This window comes from Chaetura pelagica, unplaced genomic scaffold (genome assembly GCF_000747805.2).
Source record: "Chaetura pelagica isolate M959 unplaced genomic scaffold, ChaPel_1.0 scaffold336, whole genome shotgun sequence".
NCBI lineage: Eukaryota > Metazoa > Chordata > Aves > Apodiformes > Apodidae > Chaetura > Chaetura pelagica.
The window spans coordinates 2,389,356-2,409,566 of record NW_009953652.1 but is presented as its reverse complement, the minus strand read 5'-3'; the positions used below and the strand labels follow the sequence as shown (position 1 = coordinate 2,409,566).

General features: G+C 36.3%; 1 protein-coding gene across 1 annotated transcript in view; it reads left to right on the top strand.

The window, feature by feature from the left end:
* Positions 1-20,211, top strand: part of KIF16B (kinesin family member 16B) — a 131,375-nt gene that overhangs the window by 71,680 nt on the left and 39,484 nt on the right. The window contains exons 20-24 of the mRNA XM_010000183.1: positions 432-590; positions 1,414-1,519; positions 1,903-1,953; positions 9,223-9,345; positions 16,309-16,398. Coding sequence (XP_009998485.1) covers positions 432-590; positions 1,414-1,519; positions 1,903-1,953; positions 9,223-9,345; positions 16,309-16,398 — 529 coding nt within the window. The remainder of the gene's footprint in view (positions 1-431; positions 591-1,413; positions 1,520-1,902; positions 1,954-9,222; positions 9,346-16,308; positions 16,399-20,211) is intronic.

Sequence of the window (20,211 nt, the reverse complement as noted above, 5' to 3'; positions counted from 1 at the left end):
TTTTTTTTTTGGATTAGTACTGTATTTTGAGATTTTAGTTCTCCCTACCCCCATTTATTCATTTATTTCACACTGGAAGCTAATAACTGAGGTCATTGGTAGAGCTCTCTAATGAGGAAAGTTAATTCAAGTGATCCTAATAGATAGGTTAAGACTTATGAATTAATATTTAATGTGCTAAGTTAGATAGCTTTTGCATTCGAAGTTACAGAAATTGTTTTATTTAACTTAATACTGCTGTAGTAATATGTTTTCATATATATATGTGATCTCTAATTTCCTATATAAGTATGCTTAAATAACAATTATTATTTTTATAACTTCGTAAATATTAGTATGTGCAGTCTTACATACATGCGTCCCAGTGTAAGTACAGTATTTCCAATAAGAACAATGAGAATCAACTCTCAAACAAAGTCATCTCTTTATAGCCTGGACCAGGAAATTCAACAGCTGAAGCAAGAAATATATGAGGGTGATGGTGGTCAGAAAGGAAATAATGGAACTTTAGAAGAGAGGCTCTCCCATACCACTTCCCCTACCATCTCAACAAAGCCACAGCTGCCTGCTGCTCCACTAGTTGATGATAGGTAGGTAGCCTGTATTTTTGCAATATTTTGATGTGAATGCAAGCAATAGCTTTAGAAAATATGTGTTTTGAAAGATCATTCTGCCAGGGTTGGATTGTAATTAAATACTGTAATTGTACTGCAAGTCTAGCCTGGAAATAAAATTAATTTGCTGTATTTTACTTTAAATAACCAACAGTGCTGATCTGTTGCTCCTGTGCAATTTGTTTCAGAATAGAGTTTTGTGAAACTGTAGGCTTAAATGTGTTTTGGTTTTGTGTGTGTGTTTACAATTACTAGTCTATGTGGTATTGCTTTATAAGCACTTAAAGCAACAAAGTAAATGAGAATGTCTTAAGCATTTTTTAACAGGGCAGCTGTCTGGTCTCACTTTAAATCGATTTCCTCTCTGTTCTTTTTACATTTATACAGGCAGTTGTTAGTATCAACTCTTGGAACATTCCTTCTGTTTGAAGACCAAACGTTTGTTAGCCTTAGTTGCCAATATTACAGAAGTGATAAAAGCAAACCAATAAGTAACTAAAGATGCATCTCTCTTACCCTTCATGTCATTCGTCTGTAGAGCTGGACACATAGCAGTGGCTTAACCTGTGGTCCATTAAATTGTCTAATTGTGATAACTAATTGTTAACCTTTGCCTGTTAAATAAACACTTGCTCCAAAGTCTGTGGTTCTTAAGTAGAGATAAAACTGGCCTAACATTAAGTCTTCCAGTTAAGAGTTCTGCTCTATTTAGGGTTCATAAGTGTTTTAACGAGCTCTTTAGCCTGTCCTGATTTTTATCTAAGAGTACGCTTTCTTTTAAATTTTCTATATCTTGAAGGATAAATGCCTTTATTGAACAAGAAGTGCAGAGAAGGCTGCAGAATATTCATCATAAAGCTGAGGATAATGATGCTAGCCTGTCCTGGTCTACAGAAAGTTTAAAGGTGAGTGGAGATTGGTAGGAAATCATGACCTTCAGTGCACCATATATAACCACTGATTTAGTTTCGTTGTTCAGTAATGACAATAGGAAGGTTGCAGATAAAATGAAGTCTTATTTTTATGTCTGTAAAATACATTGATAAAATTCCATTCAGAAAAAAGTAATTGTTAGTACTTGCAAACAAACGCTCATTTAAAAATTAGTGACCTAATTAATCCAGAGACTGGGTTGATTAACTTCTGAGCCAGTGGTTTAATAAATATCAATAAGAAAATAGCTTTTTTTTTTGCTTTTAAAAATAACATATCTTCCTATAATTACTTTTAAATGAACGTACACAAGAAAGGAACTCTTAATAACCACCTGTACCTTTTTTGTTCTTAGGATAATGAGAGGCTTAATAATGGCACTATTCAGCGCAAGCTGAAGTATGAGGTAGGTCATAATTTGTCAGAATGAAATGGTTGTCTTAAATTATGGCATGCCCTGTAATTAAATTTCTTAATGTTTAGCTGCATAATTAGAATTTTGAATTCACAGCAAGATTAATGGCTAATAGAGCCAGCAATGTATTTTGCCAGGTGGAATTAAAGTGATTTTTTTTTTTCAGATTGGGTGTAGCTTTTTCCTTATTTAAAGGACATGGTGGTATTTGTGGATTTTTCTTCCTTGTTTTGTCATGATTCTTGATTTGGAACAGTATCCCTTTCCTGATTTCTAGAGGATAAAAACATTTAAAGAGGAGAGGTTGTCTGAATTCAGAATCCCACTTCATGTTTTTGGCTCACTACTGAACTCACTACTGGATGTCTGATATCAGCAAGCAGCATTGGGCAAATTTGTATGTGTCATGAAGGTTTCATGCATGTATTTTTAAACTGAGGCTTACACCCCTCCCCACTGTATTTGGTGGCCTAGCTTGCTTGAATTCATTGCTTGTCTTGGTGAGTAAATCCCGAATACCTTTATGGATTTAAACCTTAATAGTAGGAAGACTGCAACATCTCTAATTTGGACTTTTTTGGACTTTAGCACTATTGCTTTTAAACTGTGTTGGACTTTTCACTCTATCTTGGATAGTATAGGGTTTTTGTGTGTGCATGTGTTAAAAATAATAAAGGGCTTATAAATTCATCATCTGCAGCTTATAAATTTGTGCATCACCAACTTTCCTTCAGTTTTTGAGTAAAGCAAATGTACACCAAGTGAAATGGATACTGTACAAAGGAAAAGCAATGGGGGGCTGGGAAGATCAACCATTCCTGAATCAGACCTCAATCACTTTTGTTGGATTTTTTTTCTCTCCAATTTTGAGAGATTGATACAATGATCGTATCAATCCTGAATGATTTTGTACAAACCTAATCAAAATCAATCATCAATTTAAGAAAAGTTCAATTTAGCAGGTTTTATAAAGATGTTTCTTTTCTTCTTTTGAAATTTTTAACAGAAAAGTGAGCAGTGGCAGCCACATTATGGCTTTCCATTTATGTCTAAAGATGGCAATTGTGCTTCTGAGTTGTGTGGAGAAAACACAGAAATAAGAGACCATAAGAGACAGAAGGAATACACAGAGATGTGGGATTTATTTTCCACTTCTGGAAGAATCTCCTGCCCTTTTACATCAGAGAAGGCGTTTGAGAATGAAAGGCGTAATTCAGAACAGGAGAGCTTTGCTTATCGTTGTGACATTGAAAGTAGTTCAATTCACTCTCAAAATCTTAATACTTTAAAGAGTAAGAATGCTCTGTATCAGAATGTTTTATCTACTTTACAAAGTCATAACTTAAATAATGTGGCTTACTCACACTGCAAGGGTGAAAATTTCAATCATTTTGTCGATAAAATAATTACTTCTCCGAATTGTGACAGCTCAAGAACTGAATCTGATTGTTCCCACTTGAAACGGCTGTCTCCTGTAGGATCCTTAATGGGTGCTAATGAGCAGGCTGGCTTTAACAGCATATCATGCCTTCTCTTTTCTCAGTCTAATGTGCATTCTGAGATCATAACTTCTAAAGAAAACAGCCCATTTAAGATGGAGCAAACACCAATTGAAGACCAGTCTAGTAATTCGCCACTTCCAACACAAAAAGCCACTGATTTGATTTCTTTTAAGTCAATAGTTTCTCATTTTAATGTGAGTCCTGGGCACACCTATGGTTTGGGATATCTTTTCAGTAAGCTTTCCTGCCTTTACAAAGGTGCCAGTAGCCAGCTGCTCAACAGTACAATGGTTTCTAAACAAATTAAGGAGTTGGGAAGTTTGTGTGACAGAAGTGAGACATACACACAAGCAGTATCACTACTTAAAAATCTGCCGTTTGTAAAAAACTTGCGGGTAAATATATTCTTCAAGCCAGATATGAATCAAGACATGTCCCACTCTACTGATGACACCAACACTCGTACTGAAAATGTCATTCAGCCTGAATCCCCTGTAAAAGAAGCTTTTGCAATGTCTGTAAGCGCAGGAATCTCCGATGGCTGTGTGAGAAAACCCTCTGAAGGATTTGCTTGCTGTTGTAAAAATGAAGAGCTGGAAAACAGCCTTGTGTTGAGACAGAAATTTGTGCATTTTCCTGATGTCTTTTTGAAGCTTCAGGTCTGTTCTCTGGAAAAAGTGCTGGATTTTTTTACCTGTTCTTTTCCTCAAATTTGTGTTAGAATGGCGGAGTTGAAAGGTATATATTGGCTCGCTGTTGGCAATTCCAGAACACCTGATCCAGAACCTGCTTGCTTGCTTTTGTTCAGCTCTGTACTGTATGTTGTTTCATCAGTTCAACAAGACATCTGCCAGAGTTCCTTGGCAATGTTTCATGAGGTTCCCATTGTCACGATAAAGGAGATTCAAGTTGGCTTTGCTGGACAGAGTATTAGTCTTCTGTGTTCCACTGAAGATGGTTTACTCACAGTATTTACCTATAACAAAAGCTTCACTCAAAGAATTTGCCATGACATATTGAGCATTTTGATTCCTAGCATGGATGATGCTGTTTATTTAAATCACCAGCTCTTGAAAGATGATTTGATGCAGCTTTCACTTGACTGGACATCAGAAGTTAATGACTTAGTGTTTTCAAATGGAGTACGATTGTCCTGTAAATTTAGAACTGAATTAGCTGATTTGGTGTACTTACTCCATGAAAATATGGGAAGTATTAAACCTTCATTAGGTGACGTTCGTGTACTGCTGTATACCTCAGTGAAAGCAGAGTGTGCTAAGCAGACTGTGCATAGAGCTCTTGTTCTTTCAGCTACTCATATAGGTCTCTTAAGGGAAAATATAATTTATCCTGCACCTAACTTTTCAGATGCTTCATGCCAGCAATCACAATTTGACGGCCTTCAGTTGTACAGTTTGAATGATATCCGATGTGTAGTTTTGCCAGACAAGGATAATTTCACAAAAATTGAGCTTGTGTTTTCTAGAAGAAGGAAGCTTGGATCTGATTCAGGAATTGGTTTTTCTGAATACTGTGAAGAAGAAACAAATACTGAACTGACAGTCATCCCATCAGTTCTTCAAAGCAGTTTGCATATCCCTCCAGAAATCTGGAAATTAACATTCAGTTCAAGTAAAGAAGCCATTTGGCTAATTATGCATCTGACTAGGTGTTGAAATCCAAATACATTTATATATGTTCAAAATAAGAGGCTAATAAATATTTTTTAAAATATCGATAAGCAAAGGAGTCTTTTGAGCCTGTAAGGGAATAATGTAGGGTGTGTACAGACATCTTAACAAAAATGATTACTACTTGAGTGCTTACTTTGTTGAGTCTCTAATGTGGTGTACATACATCTACTAGGGAAAGTTAGGAAATTAAATGTTTCTATCCTATGTGGTAGGTGGATCAAAACTATAATTACAGCTGTGCCTTCTGATTTCCTTTTTGGCTGTGTTTCTGGCTCCCTCCATCTGCTATCTGTCTTCATTAGTGTCTTCTCCATTCCTCTTTGATTGCCTTTTCCTTAATCTTTCAGAGTATCTTTATTTTTCATGCTTCTCATTTATTTAATACCCTTGATCTCAGTATTTCAAAACATCTGTAATACTACTTTTTTTCTGAACTATAAGGCATGTTTAGGTTCCTATGGTACATTCACGGTATGTTCTTAATACTAAGGATGTTTACAGCTTTTATACTTAAAATTTTGGAAAAAATAGCATTGACAATTCGCTTCTGCTTCAGAGTTTTGCATTAAGGATTATTGAGCTTCTGCATTAAACTTTGTTACAAGTGCAAAAGGAGTAGTGTTTGGTTTATTCCAAGCATGTTAGCTGAGTTGCCAGAAGTTAATGCATTTGCCATATCTCTTTTCCCCTGGGTTTGTCCCCCTTTGCCTATGGCCAGGAAAATGTAGGCTATGTGGAAGCCATGAAACTGAACAAGAAAAATGCAGAGAACTTCCAATACTCTTTTTAGATTTCTTCCTCCCTTCCTTTTTGTACAGGGAAGCAATGCATGGCTTTGTCTTTCCTATTTATATTGTACAAGTTAACTTGCACTCATCCAATATAGAGTAAGTCTTCATAGTCGCTTGATGTGAGTGTTTAAGGAAAACATGATGTGAAAATAAATGTGGTTAAAGGGTCTAAATAGGTGCTGGTTTTGCTGTAAATAGCATTTTAACCTTTGGTCATGGTACTATACCTGTGGTAGGACAAACATTTTGGGGTTTATGGTTTGTGTACAGTTTTCTCGTGCTGTTAAATGGATGGTTAGCAACTGGGGATCTGCCTGCCAGATGGAGTATATTTAATCATGGGGTTCTCTCCATGTAATGTGCCTGACCTGACTTCCCCTTCTGCTTGCTTACTAATACGGTTGTTGGTGTTTTGCGATTGCATCTCTTACAGTCTCTTTAATATTACATTCAAAAAAATAATAGATCTATTGAACATCAGTAGATTTCCCTTAGTTGAGGCTTGCTTTTAGCTGAGTACAAGGTTATTCTTTACCAGTACCCCTGTCAGTTGTTCAAAGAATAAATAAATTGTTGTCTCCCGTCTTTTGTTTCCTCCCTTGTAAAGGAAGCTTAATACCTTTTGAATCCTGCTGCCTGAGTGTGCCATCTGCCTTGTTTGAGGAAGATGGTCCTTGGCAGAAAAAACAGTGGTGTCTAATCTGAAATTCTAAATTCTGTAAGCATATTGCCAGTAGAGGTGCAATCTTCTACTAGACAGAGTTAGACTTCAGTCTCTCTACTAGTATAAGAACATTTCCCATTTGTTCTTGCCATATGTTAAGAAAGGATAATGTAATTCATGTGGGATTTAGAAAGAAATAACTTGCATTGGATGAGAAAGTTGTGTCTGGAAGGATCAATGTTGGTTTAGATGGAGAATCAAGGGGTTTTTTAATCATAATAAAACTTTCTGCTACCTTAAGAAAGTCCAAAGGTGAGCAAAATATGTCATATTAATTTTGAGGTAAAGTTTTTGTTTTCTAAAAAGAGTATACACAAATACTTCACAGAAGGTGGAGTAACTATGAATTGAAGCATAACCTCATGTCAGTCCAGTTCAAGAGTGGCTCCCTCACTGGCATCACCAAGGCATGTCTTCTGAGCCTTGTTGAAAGTTAACATTGAGTGGCACTATCTGGGAGGGCTGAGTCAATCAAAGCTGCTAAATGACAGCACATTCCTGCAAATAATGCCTCTTCAGATTATACCCCAAATTTATGTGTTGGTGTATGTTCCAGATAACATGAGTTTCCTCTTTTGTGTTTGTTTTCAAATTTGGCTTGATTGGTATTCTGCACTTCACAGCAATATCTTTTATTCTACTGTAAATTAAATGTAACATAATGATCGATGTTCATGACTAGAGAACATTATTTAATGTATTAGGGCGTGTTTTTCACAACAATTTGTTTGAGATTATTTTCCTCCCTGACTATTAGCTATTTGTAATAGTTCTCTGAAAATGACTGCCAATAAATTACATGTTGACAGAGGTGGCTTTAAGAGTGACTTTATGGTTTTATTCTTGTTTTGAAACAGATTATCTTATTGTCAAGGCAATGAACACCTCTTTCCCCTGGGGAAAGAATTGCTTATGTTTTTACATGCCAGAAATGAGTTCTAGTTGAAAGGCCAGTAACATGGGAAGCAGTGAAAGAAGATCAAAATGGAGAGGGGAAAATATTTTTTTGTGTGTAAACAAAGTTTTTTTTCAATTCAAACACAAACTGTTGGTTTTTTTAATATAAAAGAAACTTGTGGAAAACCTTTTCTAGCTAAAGTCAGTTAGTTGAAACTAAAATTCATTTTTATTGTATTTTCTTTTTCACTACTCTTAATGCTAACATTAGGAGAAATGACACTGGCATTTATAATTGACTAGTAATGAAATAACAGCCTTCCCTTCTCAAGAGCCAGGCAAAAAGGCTGCCAAAAAGCTGTCTGTAACAGGCAGTATTGAGAGAGGTATTTATGAATGAGTTTCAAACTTTCCTCCCCTACATAGCATCACATGTCACCAGGGGATGCTACAGAGAGACCAAGTGTCAGTGAGCAGAAGTGAGAGCTACATTTTAGTATTGGGAGAGTGTTGGTCAAGCCTGAATAATTTTGACCAAGCCACATGTCTTGTGGTAGCTAAGGGATTGAAAATGCTTGAAATGTTGAGGATACAGTGTCTATATAAATGAGGGATAGCATCACTAAATACAAACACACTTTTGGACACCGTCACTGCAAAGTGCTTGTATTTCAGTTGCAAAAATATGTACCCTCATTGCAAATACCTTTTATACCTTTTTGTCCAAACCATGCAAATTTATCCTAGTTGAGTTTTCTGTTTATTATATGCAATTTAAATAAAAGAATAGGAATTGTTCTGACAATGGATTATTGTGTTATGGATATCTTAGTTAACTATAAAAATGAGTTTCTATTTAAAAGTCTAAGATTTCTGAATTGCTTAGATTCCCTGGAGCACTGCATAATGCTGTAAACAGGTTTGTTTTATAAATGATAGAATCACAGAATGGTTTGGTTTGGAAGGGACCTTAAAGATAATCTAGTTTCAACTCCCTACCATGGACGGGGATACCTTCTGCTAGACCAGGTTGCTCCAAGCCCTATCCAGCCTGGCCTTGAACACTTCTGGGGAGGGGGCATCCACAATTTCTCTGGGCAGCCTGTGTCAGTGCCTTACCACCCTCACAGCCAAGAACTTCTTCCTAATATCTAATCTAAATCTATCCTTTTTCAGCTTAAAACCATTCCACCTTGTCCTATTACTACATGCCCTTGCAAAATATCCCTCCTCAGCTTTCTTGTAGGCCCCTTTGGTGTAGGGCTGACATACAAAACCTATGCCTGGCTGTGGAGACTTGATTAATATATTTTTTTCAAAGAGGCTTCATACAGAGTCTTCTGATTTCCCTTGTTTTTCACATCTAAGCTGAAAATGCATTTTCAAAGAATAAGCACTGTTAAAGTTACGTCACCTCCATTTTTTCATGCATAACAGAATGCTAGGGCTCGCTTACAAGAGGAGATCCACTTGTTTTCAAGAAATTCCTTCAATTTAAAAATAATTTCTTCCTTCTCCATTCTCTCTTTTTTTCTTTCCCTGCTTTTCTGGCCAAGAACATTTTCTCATTTTTAGTGAAGTTCTTTTCTCTTTTTCCTTATGTAGTGATTTTGGTTTTCCTTTGTTCTCCCTATTTGGTATGCACATGAAAGCGGATGGTCTGTCGTTCTCTGGGAGCAAATCCAGACGACCTAAAGGACCCAATTAAAATTAGTATTCCACGCTATGTCCTGTGTGGGCAGGGGAAGGATGAACACTATGAGTTTGAAATAAAGGTAAGTGCTTTTCAGTTGTTTATCCTTAATATTTGGGGTCTCTGTATGTATGTTGCTTGCATTTGTACAACAGTAGCATCATAGTAGTAGTAATAATAGAAAAATGCCCTTTGTTTAAAAAATAATTCCTAGTTTGCTCTGTTCAGATGTCGATGCTCACTGTGACAGCATCACAGTTAACAAAGATGGAAACAGCAGCTGGAAACGTATCTGACAATCTGCAGGTTCTCCAGAAACCATCTTATTAGTCCCTATGAAATGTAGCTTTTGTTCCACTAAGTTCAGTTTTTTGGTTCTGTTTCTTTCTGTTGTCTATGTGACCCTGCTACTGTTAAATTAGAGGAGTAGTGAGAAGGAATGCAGAATACAAGATACTACAGACAGGTATTTTCCAAGTGTATTGATTGTTCACAGGAGGTTGGTGGTCACACTCATGGCATGAGCAGTTCCAGATTCAGTATCAAATAATTCAGTTGAAAGTGTTGCAGAGTTGAGGATTAAATGCATATTGGTTATAGGGAAGCCCTTTATTGAGATGCGAGTGTCAGTTGTGGAAAACTCTTAGAGTTGCATTATTTATCTGTAGTAATGAAAGCATAATTAGAATATTTTTCCCATATCCACAACAAAGGCTTGATTCCTTTCAGGCTCATTGCTGTTCTGATTCTTTCCACCCTGCTTTTCCAAGGTCTTGCTTCTCCAAACTGTTACGTGCTTCCTCTCCCATTCTAGCGGCAGTGGCTTCCTCAGTCAATCTTCTGTGCAGAAATGCTGCAGGGGGGGGGGAGGGGAAATAAATATTAATTATGTTTCCTCTGGTACTAAGCCAGTGTTTTTTCAAAGCAAGATGTGAAGTCTAATTGGAAATGTGCTCTCAGTGCATGTGGACATGTAGCGTAACTGATGTACATGGCATCAGAGACAAAATTGGCAGCCTGCTTGGCTGAATGTGCTGCCAGATGCTTCGTTAGCTGGTGTAAGTTGAAGGAGTGACCTGCCCTCGCAGTCTGCAGGATTGATTTTGAGCTATGCTCATATTCTCTTTTACAAAGAGTTTTATTAAGATGGGCAATCTTAGCTCTGTTTGAGCTGATTAAATTTTAATCTCAAAACATACTGGACAATTTGTGGATGGAATACTTCTCTTTGCCTTTTGACCTTCAAATTTTCTGGGGCCAGTGAAAGCCCAGAGCCATACAGATGCTGAGAGAAGAGTAAGCACATGCAAAACTTCACCAAAGATTGTTCTAGCCACCAACTATTTTCAGTACATGGGATTTACTAAACTGGGTAATGGTTAGTGAGGGTAAATACATGTAAAAGATACTTTCTTTTTAGTAAGTAAGGCTTTTTTTTCCAAGTATTCTCTCTTCATCCCTAAAACCCTGCAAGATCATAGGGTGAAGGGACAGTTGAAGAATATGTGCAGGAAGACTTGGACTTACCTGGAAGTAAATGTAATAGAAGAAAAATGTTGGGAAGTGGGGAGACCGGAAAGAACAGGTGGTTAGATCAAGGAGTTATACAAACACATATGAAACTAGGCTCCTGCAGTTCTGTGGCTTGTCTTTTATTTCTGTGAGAAGCAAGGCTTGCAGCCTATCCTCAATAATAGCATGGAATGAGTGGATGCTTTGGCTAAGAGCCATGTTGTACTTGCCGGTACAATCTTTTCTCTCCTTCCTATGCCATGTCTAGGCTTCCTCTAAAAGAAATCGCTGCTTTTATGAAGTTCAAAGCAAAGAAATGGCTAACATATGGGGTAGGAAATGGGCTATCACTTTGATAATTGTCTTCCATTGCTGTCAACTTCCTTAGACCACTAAATATTTTTATTGATGCTCCTAACAACATTAATTTGGTTGTCTTTGGGATGTTTCGGTTATTCCTTTACACAAATCGATCAACTGTTTATGCTTTTTCCACTACCTCCAGATCCCCTCTATGTCACAGTGGGCTGCTTTTGCTGTAGTCAGGATTTGACTCCAAGCTACAATCTACAGACCTTCCACAAACTTCTCTATGTTAAGCTTTTCCCCTGGAGAGCTCCCAGCTCTAATTTGATCTGTATTAATCTTTAGCTGCTGTTATTTTTTTTTATGGAAAATCAGAATATGTGGTATTGTGGGGGCTTTTTAATTTTTTTTTTGCCTTAAAAATTAGGAAAGTAGGAAGACAGAGCAAGGAGGAGAAAAGATGAATATTTTTATTTAATTTCTTCTTGATGGATCAGGATACAATGTCAGTTGTTGAAATAATTCCTTATTTCAGCCATGCTTTACACTGTTCAAGTTTATTGTCAGGTGATCTCTTGCCAGGATATGTGTCAGTTTTGGGGAAGGGCTGGGACATTGTTAATCTCGTTTCCTTTACCAGCTCCCAAATAAGCTTTCTTCACCAAGGTTCTTCTTGGTCTTGGGACCATGGATAGTGGACATAACAGCACTTTAAAATCTGACAAAGGGACAAGGGATGATTGAGTTGAATTGTAAAACTTTAAGTTCTAGGTATCTCAGAAGTGTTTTTTTCCAGCAGATGTTTCTAGTAATTGTATTTGTAGTGAAATCCTGGCATACTGCTGTATAGAGGAACAAATATAACAAATTTATATACAAGACAAATATCTACATTTCTTTTTGTGCCATGAAAAAGTAAAGATTAATTCCTTTATATGACAAAGGAGAGAGTGTGATTTCCACTTTTCTTGACAGCATCACATTCAGTTTGTAAGTCTTTCAAACCTAACATACCATCCAAAAATACATTCTTTTAGTGCAGGTTCAGCATTTTGTCTATCTTGACATGTAACTTTTGGGAAGGGGCCAGCATAATTGATCTGTTGACCCAGATTCTTCTACTCAATATGGATCCTACTTAAGATGTTGGGTGACTCCAATGAGAACCTATTGGAGAGTTTAAAATAGAAACAAACCTATATTTTATTAGAGTTAAGGTAGCACCTTCACTTTTTGCAGCAAGAGATGTCATGGAGCTTTTTGTGCTGGTCTGCTATTAAGTATTCGGTATGAATAGACATTTCCAAAGAAACTTCCACTTGAGTGACAGTTTTAAATGTTGTCTTTAAAAACATGATGAAGGAGTAGTAGCTTAATCAGATCTAAACATACTTATGTTGGAACTGACTTAGAGGACGAGAAGGCTTCTTGCATTCTCCACTTCCTTTCATGTAATTGTGATATGTGGAATATTAAGAAAAGGCTGTGCTAGAAGCAGTATGTGGAAAGAGCTTTTGCATCAGTAAGGCCATCGGCATCTGCTACAGACAGTGCCTGTGGATGGCAGAAGGAGAAGCCAGGCAGCGTGCAAGAGAGAACTCCAGCTCACTTAGAGGCATGCAGAGTCTCCTGAGAGCAGGTGATGGCAGCAAAGCCTGGAATCAAGCACAGCCCTGCAGGGGATGCTCTGACAGGAGGGAAAGTTGTAGATAAGCCTTCTTGATTTTATTCAGCTTTCCCTCATTTTTCTGAGTTCTCTCCTTTTATTTAACCTATTTTATATTATTTCAAAACTTGCTTTTCTTCTGTTTCTTGTGCCTTTCAGTCATCTTTGTGTTTTCTACAGGGGAAGATCCAGGCAGATGGACCCCAAATCAGTGCTTTTCTCCAGGTCTGGTCACAGTTCTGTTCAGCCAAATGCTGTGATGGGTCTGCACAAAATGTCCATCTTTCTATTAAAAATTTCTTTCTCAGCTCGGTGACCAATTGCAGAATTGAAGTAAAGCAGAAGCAGTGCTCATTGATACATAGTTATCTACCTAATGTAGAAAAAAGAAGCCTGATCTTTCCTTAACTCTCTTGGTTTAATAATGTCAATAATTATTTTTAAAAATATATTCAAATAAACTTGTTTGCATAAATCTCTTAGTATGTTGCAAGTTTTAGCTTTTCAGATGATGAACAGTTTCATCAAGGTCTGTTTATAGGAATACAAATTTTCTCAATGTAGACTGTTTAACCAGCCCAGTTAAGTGAGGTGAGCATGTTCTGTTCTTTCTGATTGCTTCACAATCAAGTGGAATATTTGTTTCTTTTTTCTTTCCCCTATGGTTTTATTTCTATTTCTATGGGGCAGAAGGGGAACAAATTCTGTTGCATGTTTTACAATTAAATAAGTTGAATATGTGTTGGGTTATTTTCTGTCGGTCATCATGCAAAAGAAAAGATAAGGACTGTAGAATCTCATTTCAAATTTCTAAGTTTTACATAGGAAATGGTGTGCTTTAATACAGTTGTCACAATTCTGAGTCAAATCTAGATTTGCCTAAGTGTCCAGATAAGAGTATTTTGAAAACCTTCTTAAAGATTTACTCAACCATATATATATATTTTATTTTTTTTAAGAAAATACTCTAATTACTATACTAGCCAATTACAAGTAAAAAGGAAAGGGTTTTCCAAATTTGCTTTGCTTTCTACTTTTTAAAAGGTCTACATATATTTCAGTCCCATATGTATAAAGCATTTATGGTCTGTCATACAGCTTTTTTTAAATGGAAGAAAAGAATCCCAGCCCAAACTGGTTGGATCAGAAGTAAAAGGCCCTGTTCTGGAAATGCTCTTGCTCTGCCTGATGGACTGTAGTTCTCCTATTGATCCTAATAACCTTATTGTTGAGCTTTGGGGACTGGTTGAAACTTTGTTCAGTTTGAAATTAAGTTTCCAATAATACCAGCAGTAACAACAGTAAAATTTTGCAGTGTATTCCCTGCTACTCTCATTACAAGAATCAGGAAAGTAAATTAAGAGGATTATAGGCCCTGAGTCAGGTCAAGCAGAGCCACCAGGGAATATAGGCAGCAAGAATATATGGCTTTGCTCTTTTCTTTCCTGACCATCTCTAACAAGTTATTAAACTTGGTAGGAGAAGGCTAATAAATAATTGGCTGCAGGCAATTTGATTTAGGTAATTTTGGTACCATTTTATCACCTAGACAGCTGCCAGATGCACAGCTGACAACCTGAATGATAAGCTGACATACATGCTCCCCCCCAGGCCGTGCAGCTGAAGAGTCCTGGATGCTTTGTGCTGAACCTGCTCCCCTAAAGGCATGCTTCTGTGAAAACCCTAGGGGAAAAAAGAGGTCACTTTTGAATAAAGATCATGTACAAATGAATTTATCACAGCAACATTTCACAACTCAGAACTATTAAAATGCAGAATTAAAGCAAAAAAAAAAAAGCAGGAATGAATAACATCTTTATGATTATCTATTGCCCTCAGACATTTACTTGAACACTGAAACCACAAAGCACTTTTCTTTAAAGAACAAAATTGTTAATTGGTTAATTGAGATCAGTTTCATATGTATATTCCTAAAATGTCACTTTTTTTTTTTGTTAAATTTGCCTATGTATGTTAAATCCATTCAACGTTTGTAGAGCTAGAGAAACTGTTAACAGTATATGGAGGGATTATAGTCCATCGTACAGGCCTCCTGGTAGCAGTCAAGCCTATTGCTGACACAAGAAATGAATTTTATAAGAAATAATGAATTTGCATTGCGGAGATGTGCTAGAAGCACTTATGCTGTAGTATTTTTTTAAAGTTTTTGTAAGGCCAGTTTTCTTTACTTGCATTTTGTACTTAAAATAGAGGTAAAAATAGGAAAAGAACCACCCCAAAACCTAGTTCCTCGTGTCTTAAGACACTTTCCCCTAATTTCCCTGTTCTGTGTACTGCAAAGGCAGCAGGGATAGGGAAAGGCAGACCAGAGATGAGCTTGTTACCATCACAAGGTAGCAGTTGTCAACAACTGTGCTTGGACGCTGGTTTCCTCTGGCTTTGTTGCTTTGGTTTCTTTTTCTCCTACTTGGTTATCCTGCTCCATTGCAACTTTACCTTCACAACTTTCTGATACACTCAATAATGAGTGAACTAGTTAATTTTAAAAGTTACTTTAACATTAAAAAGCCTGTGTCTTTGTGAAATGTGTTTTATAAAAATACTTGGTTTTTTATATTTGCACATTAAGTCATAGCTAGGCAGAGGTAATATCATGTTGGGCCTTTTAGATTAAAGAAGCAAGTCTTCTCGGATTTAGGCAGTGCCAGTTGGCTTTCTCCAGGTCTGTTAGTTCATGTAGAAAAATGCCCACCTTTTCCTGCAGCATTGCCTCTTGGAGCACCAGAGCTACAGAAAAACTTGGACAATCAAAGCCTCCAGTCATGATAGTATTATGACCCACTCAAGAATTTGTCATTTTGTCTAATCTCAGACAGTGAAAAATTTTCTTTCTTGGAAATTTTTGTTGTTTTCTCAGTTCCAGTGAGGCTTTGGTGAATAACTGATAAGTTTGGCTTGCCCCCCCCCCTTTGCTCCTGTTGCTATGTGCTTTATTGACTGGAGTAATTCTGTTGATTTTAATGAAACCTGCAGTATAAATACTCAACAACTTATTCATATCACAGGTCGAGAGTCTTTTAAGGGAATATCTTCTAGTGAAAGCTGGCATATATAATTTTTTACTCTATAAATTGAAATACCATTCTGTCTGGTAATGAACTCTGTGTGTCCAAGAAATGGGCAATTTATTAATCATGTATATATATACGAGAATACACATTTCTATGAATATATAGAGAGGCTACACTACACTTTTGCTTCATTCATTAATGGAACAACCACTGATTTTCATGCTGAGAGCTGTATAGCTGCACCAAGTAACCGCAGGGGTATTTTAACATGTTTACATCCTTGTTGAATGACTCTGGAATTAATGAATAAATGCACTGAATTTTTTGTGTTTCAATCAGTGCTCCTTATTAAATGCAGTCCTGTTTCTATAATGAAATAAAAAATTAGGTAAATCTATAAAAGCTTATGGATTTAAGGGAACTAAGAATTGTCCATTTTAATCTGATAAGCTTGTATACTGCACAGGTTTTAGTCTTGTGTGTTGTGTGGTATTACTTCTGTTTCTTCTTTTTATATTGTCTGATACAGATAACAGTCCTGGATGAGACATGGACAGTATTCAGGCGGTACAGTCGCTTCCGAGAAATGCATAAAACTTTAAAACTGAAGTACCCAGAGGTAAGTTTTGGTAAAACTTCTTTTGCAAAAAAGAGTGGAGGTAGAGACTTAAATTAAGCCTTTTGATAGTTGTTTGCTCAAAACCAATATTCTTCTCAGCCATATGCTTCTAGTGAGATTGGCAAGCCCTTCAGCAGTTTAAAGCTCGGAGGCTGCTAGACACAGAATGGATGCTGCAGTGAAACTGTGGCTCCGTGTGTAGCCTCTAGCTGTTAATTCCCTTTGCTGCTGTCTGGCAGTGTTTCCTGCTGGTTGCTGTTCCTGTTCATTGCAAGTTACTTGCAGTCAGATCATGTAATCCTGACAACTTTTCATTTAAAAGAAGAGCATTGTTCCACAGATACCCTTTTATAATAGTGGCTTCCAGGTTTCTGCAAAGTGGAAAATTGATCTTTTTGACCACCTTGGAGACTCTGAGCATTCAGCATATGAGGAGCGGTGCCTGACAGAGCTTTAGTTCATTTGAGTTAGCATTTATAGAATAGTAGTTCTTGGTTTCCACATCTAGCTTTTAATTATTTACATTTTGCTTCCTTTCTACTTGTTCCTTTGGCTTTTAGAAGAAATAAATCTTTCAAGCAATGAAAGTAATTCTGATTTGAGAGTTAGCACAAGTAAAGAAGCCTGGGCTATATATTAATGGGCAATATATTAAAAAACAAAACATTAAAAATGCATTAAAAACATCAATATGCTCAAAAAAAAAGAGAGATGTAATTGTATGTAAACACTTTCATGGTCTTCATTAATATATTTGCTAAGTTAAGAACTAGTTGAGCATGGAATTACCTTGAGTTTTGAAGAGTAAAATATGTAGATCTGTGTTTTGAGCAAATTCTAGGACTTAAGATCATTCCCATTCTGAAACAGTTTGAAATCCAGAAATTTCACAGAATTGTCAGTTGGAAGGGACCTCTAGAGGTCATCTAGTACAGCTCCCAACTGGCATACCAAAAACCAAATACACCAAATATCTATGAAAGTTGTTTTTTTTTAAGAAGAGGAGAAAATAAAAATCTTTTCTGATTGACAGAATTTTTTAAGGTAAATATCTGTTTTGGACGGAAAATGTAAAAGCCTTTGTTGAAAGAAAACCTTTAAAAGTACTACTTGTGAAGGACCATTATTTTTATATTTTTTATTTCAATGAATTGGCATTTCCTCTTGGATGGGAGTTGTAGTATATCAACAGTAATATCCTAATTGCATCTAACTCTGTACAGACTCATCTTCCCTATTTTGGAAAATATATTAAAACTAGTTATTTTCAGAGTCTGTTATCAGTCCTGACAATATATTGAAGAACAATTGAATTTTAATTTACAGATGTGTCAGAGGGAGATCAACTTTTCTTGTATGTAGTAATCAGATTCAGGAGGAGACCAGTATTCTTAAAGCCACTACTAAAATGTCCTGTGTGCTGTAGCATATTAATATCACCATTTTGAATCAAGTGTTTGTGATTCACAGTAAAATCAGGCTTTTTTGGTGTTACAGGAGGGAGTGGGGTTTTGATTGTTTTGGAAAGCCATTAGAACATAGGAGTGGTATTACAGGTCAAAATAAAGTCCAGCATCCATATAATTGAGAAAACATCCTAGCCTAAAGCAAAGGTTTGTAGTTTTCATGTTGGAGTCTTTCCATCCAAAGTTGTTTTCTTTGTAATTAATAGTTTAACATTTTTCCAGTGGATTTTATCTGAATTTTTCATTCTCCATGTTACTCACTTTATAGGTATCTATAATCAAGTTTATTTTGCTCCTTTTTTTTTTTTTATTAGCTTCTGCCCTCTATGATCATGCTTGCGAGGTTAATACATTCTTCAGTTTAATGTTTCAGTTTTTCTTATTGACACTTCTGTGTTGCCAGATGTTCATGTCTTAGGTAAACTTACTGAGATTCACATATAGTTCAGTAAAGGAGTTATTTAACTATGCAGATGAATAAATTTCCACATGGGAGACACACTGTGGTATGTTTTATTAAGTTACCTGTTTCCCTCTCCACAGTTTTTGTATGTTGGGGCAAATACCGAGTCTTACAAGTTTGCAGATATAACTTTCTCTAAAATATTATACTCTTTGAATGAGCTCAGTAATGTGTTTTGGCTTCTAATCAGCTTGAAAGAAATGTTTGGTTGTGTTACTTACTAGTCTCTTTTTCTAGCCTTTATCAAGCCTTTGCTTCACAACCTTCAATAAATTATCAGTGAGGTTCAGGCGTGCCCATCTTTGCTAAGCACAAAGGACAAAGTTCAGGAGAAGTGGGATAAGCATTTGATCATATAATTTACTGCTTTTAGATAGGTACTGTCACTTAAATACCTATTTTGGAAATTCTTGCAGCATGGACGATGTCTTCTCTATTTTACATAGTATAGGCTTTTGTGTTGTGTTCACTCCTGCTTCGAGACTTAGTACACCACAAGGAATTGGCAAGTTTGTGGGCAGGAGAAACCTATCTAATATGTAGTTGGTTTCTTCTACTCATCAACATTTCTACAAACTACGTTGTCTGTCTTTATCAGAGGGGAAGAACATGTGATGAATGAAACACATCATAACCTGTGCTGCAGTAAAGATCTGGTGTTTGTTTTCCTTGAAGGAATGTTATAATTGTTGCGTATGTGAATGATCAATGGCTTTCTGTATTTTTACCTTTATTTAAAGTAGCCTTAATTTATGGTAATTTTGGATTAGTTTTGCAATGTGAGTAGGAGTTCAGTTTGTGTGGTAAATTTAAAATAATCTGTCTTTTTCTGCTCATCTTTCATTGACGCAAAAATACATTTTAATGCTAAAGTTATCAAAGTTAAATCCTTAGTTACTGTACATTATTCCAAAGAAAGCTGATTCTTAAAAGCAGCGTTATCAGAATCCATGGCAGTTTAATTTTATTTTGCATAGTTCACCTTACAACTCCAAATTAATATTTATAATGAACAGTGAAAATACTGTGGACGTGTTTAATGTATGAGTGTCCTGCTTTTAGAAGTGAACTTTACAGCTCATTAGTTGCTCAGCTCTGAGTTACTACATCAGTATTTTAATAATTTGCTGATCTTGCATTTTGTATTGCTGCCACTGAATCCCAAAGGAGTGAGAGTGTATTGGCAAACTGATTTATTGGGAAGGTTTAAAAAAAAAAATTTAAAAAAAAAATAATTCAGAAGCAGAAATTGTCTGATGTCTTCCAGTTTTACAATATGCCATATATTTTACATACCTGCACTCTTCTTCTAATGTAATTAAGTGGCTGCTGACAAATTAAAATCTAATTGAAATGTGTCACGTGAATTTTAAAAGGCTGAAGAAGCTGCAGTGGGGTGAGATATCTGCCAGGGGCAGATAAATACCAGCATTTTAACAGTCCCTCTTTTTTTTTTTCTCTTTAGGTCTGCATGATTGTCATTTGCCCAGCTTCAGTTTTCTTACACTACTAGATTGTTGATGAGTCTCTTACTATTTTTTGAAGTTTAATTAAGACCATGCTTGGCTTTCAGTTGCAGTAGTCTCTGTAATTAATATGCTTTTTGTTTGTGATTAGTCAGAAGCAGGAGCAAATGAGCTTTTTAATGGAGAACTTTCAGAGTAAGATTCTCCTTTTTTCCCTCCTTTATCTCTTTCTCTCAGTTAATGATTTTGAAATACTCCCAGAGTACTGGTTTCTGTTGAAAACATTCCCTTCCTGATCCCTGTCTTTCTGTGCGGGAAAAGTCATTCTTCCATCAATCTCTGTGCGTTCAGCAAGTTTGAGTGATGCACTATTGTGATGGCCAGTGCTTTCCTGTTCTTGCTGCTTGGTATCTTCCCT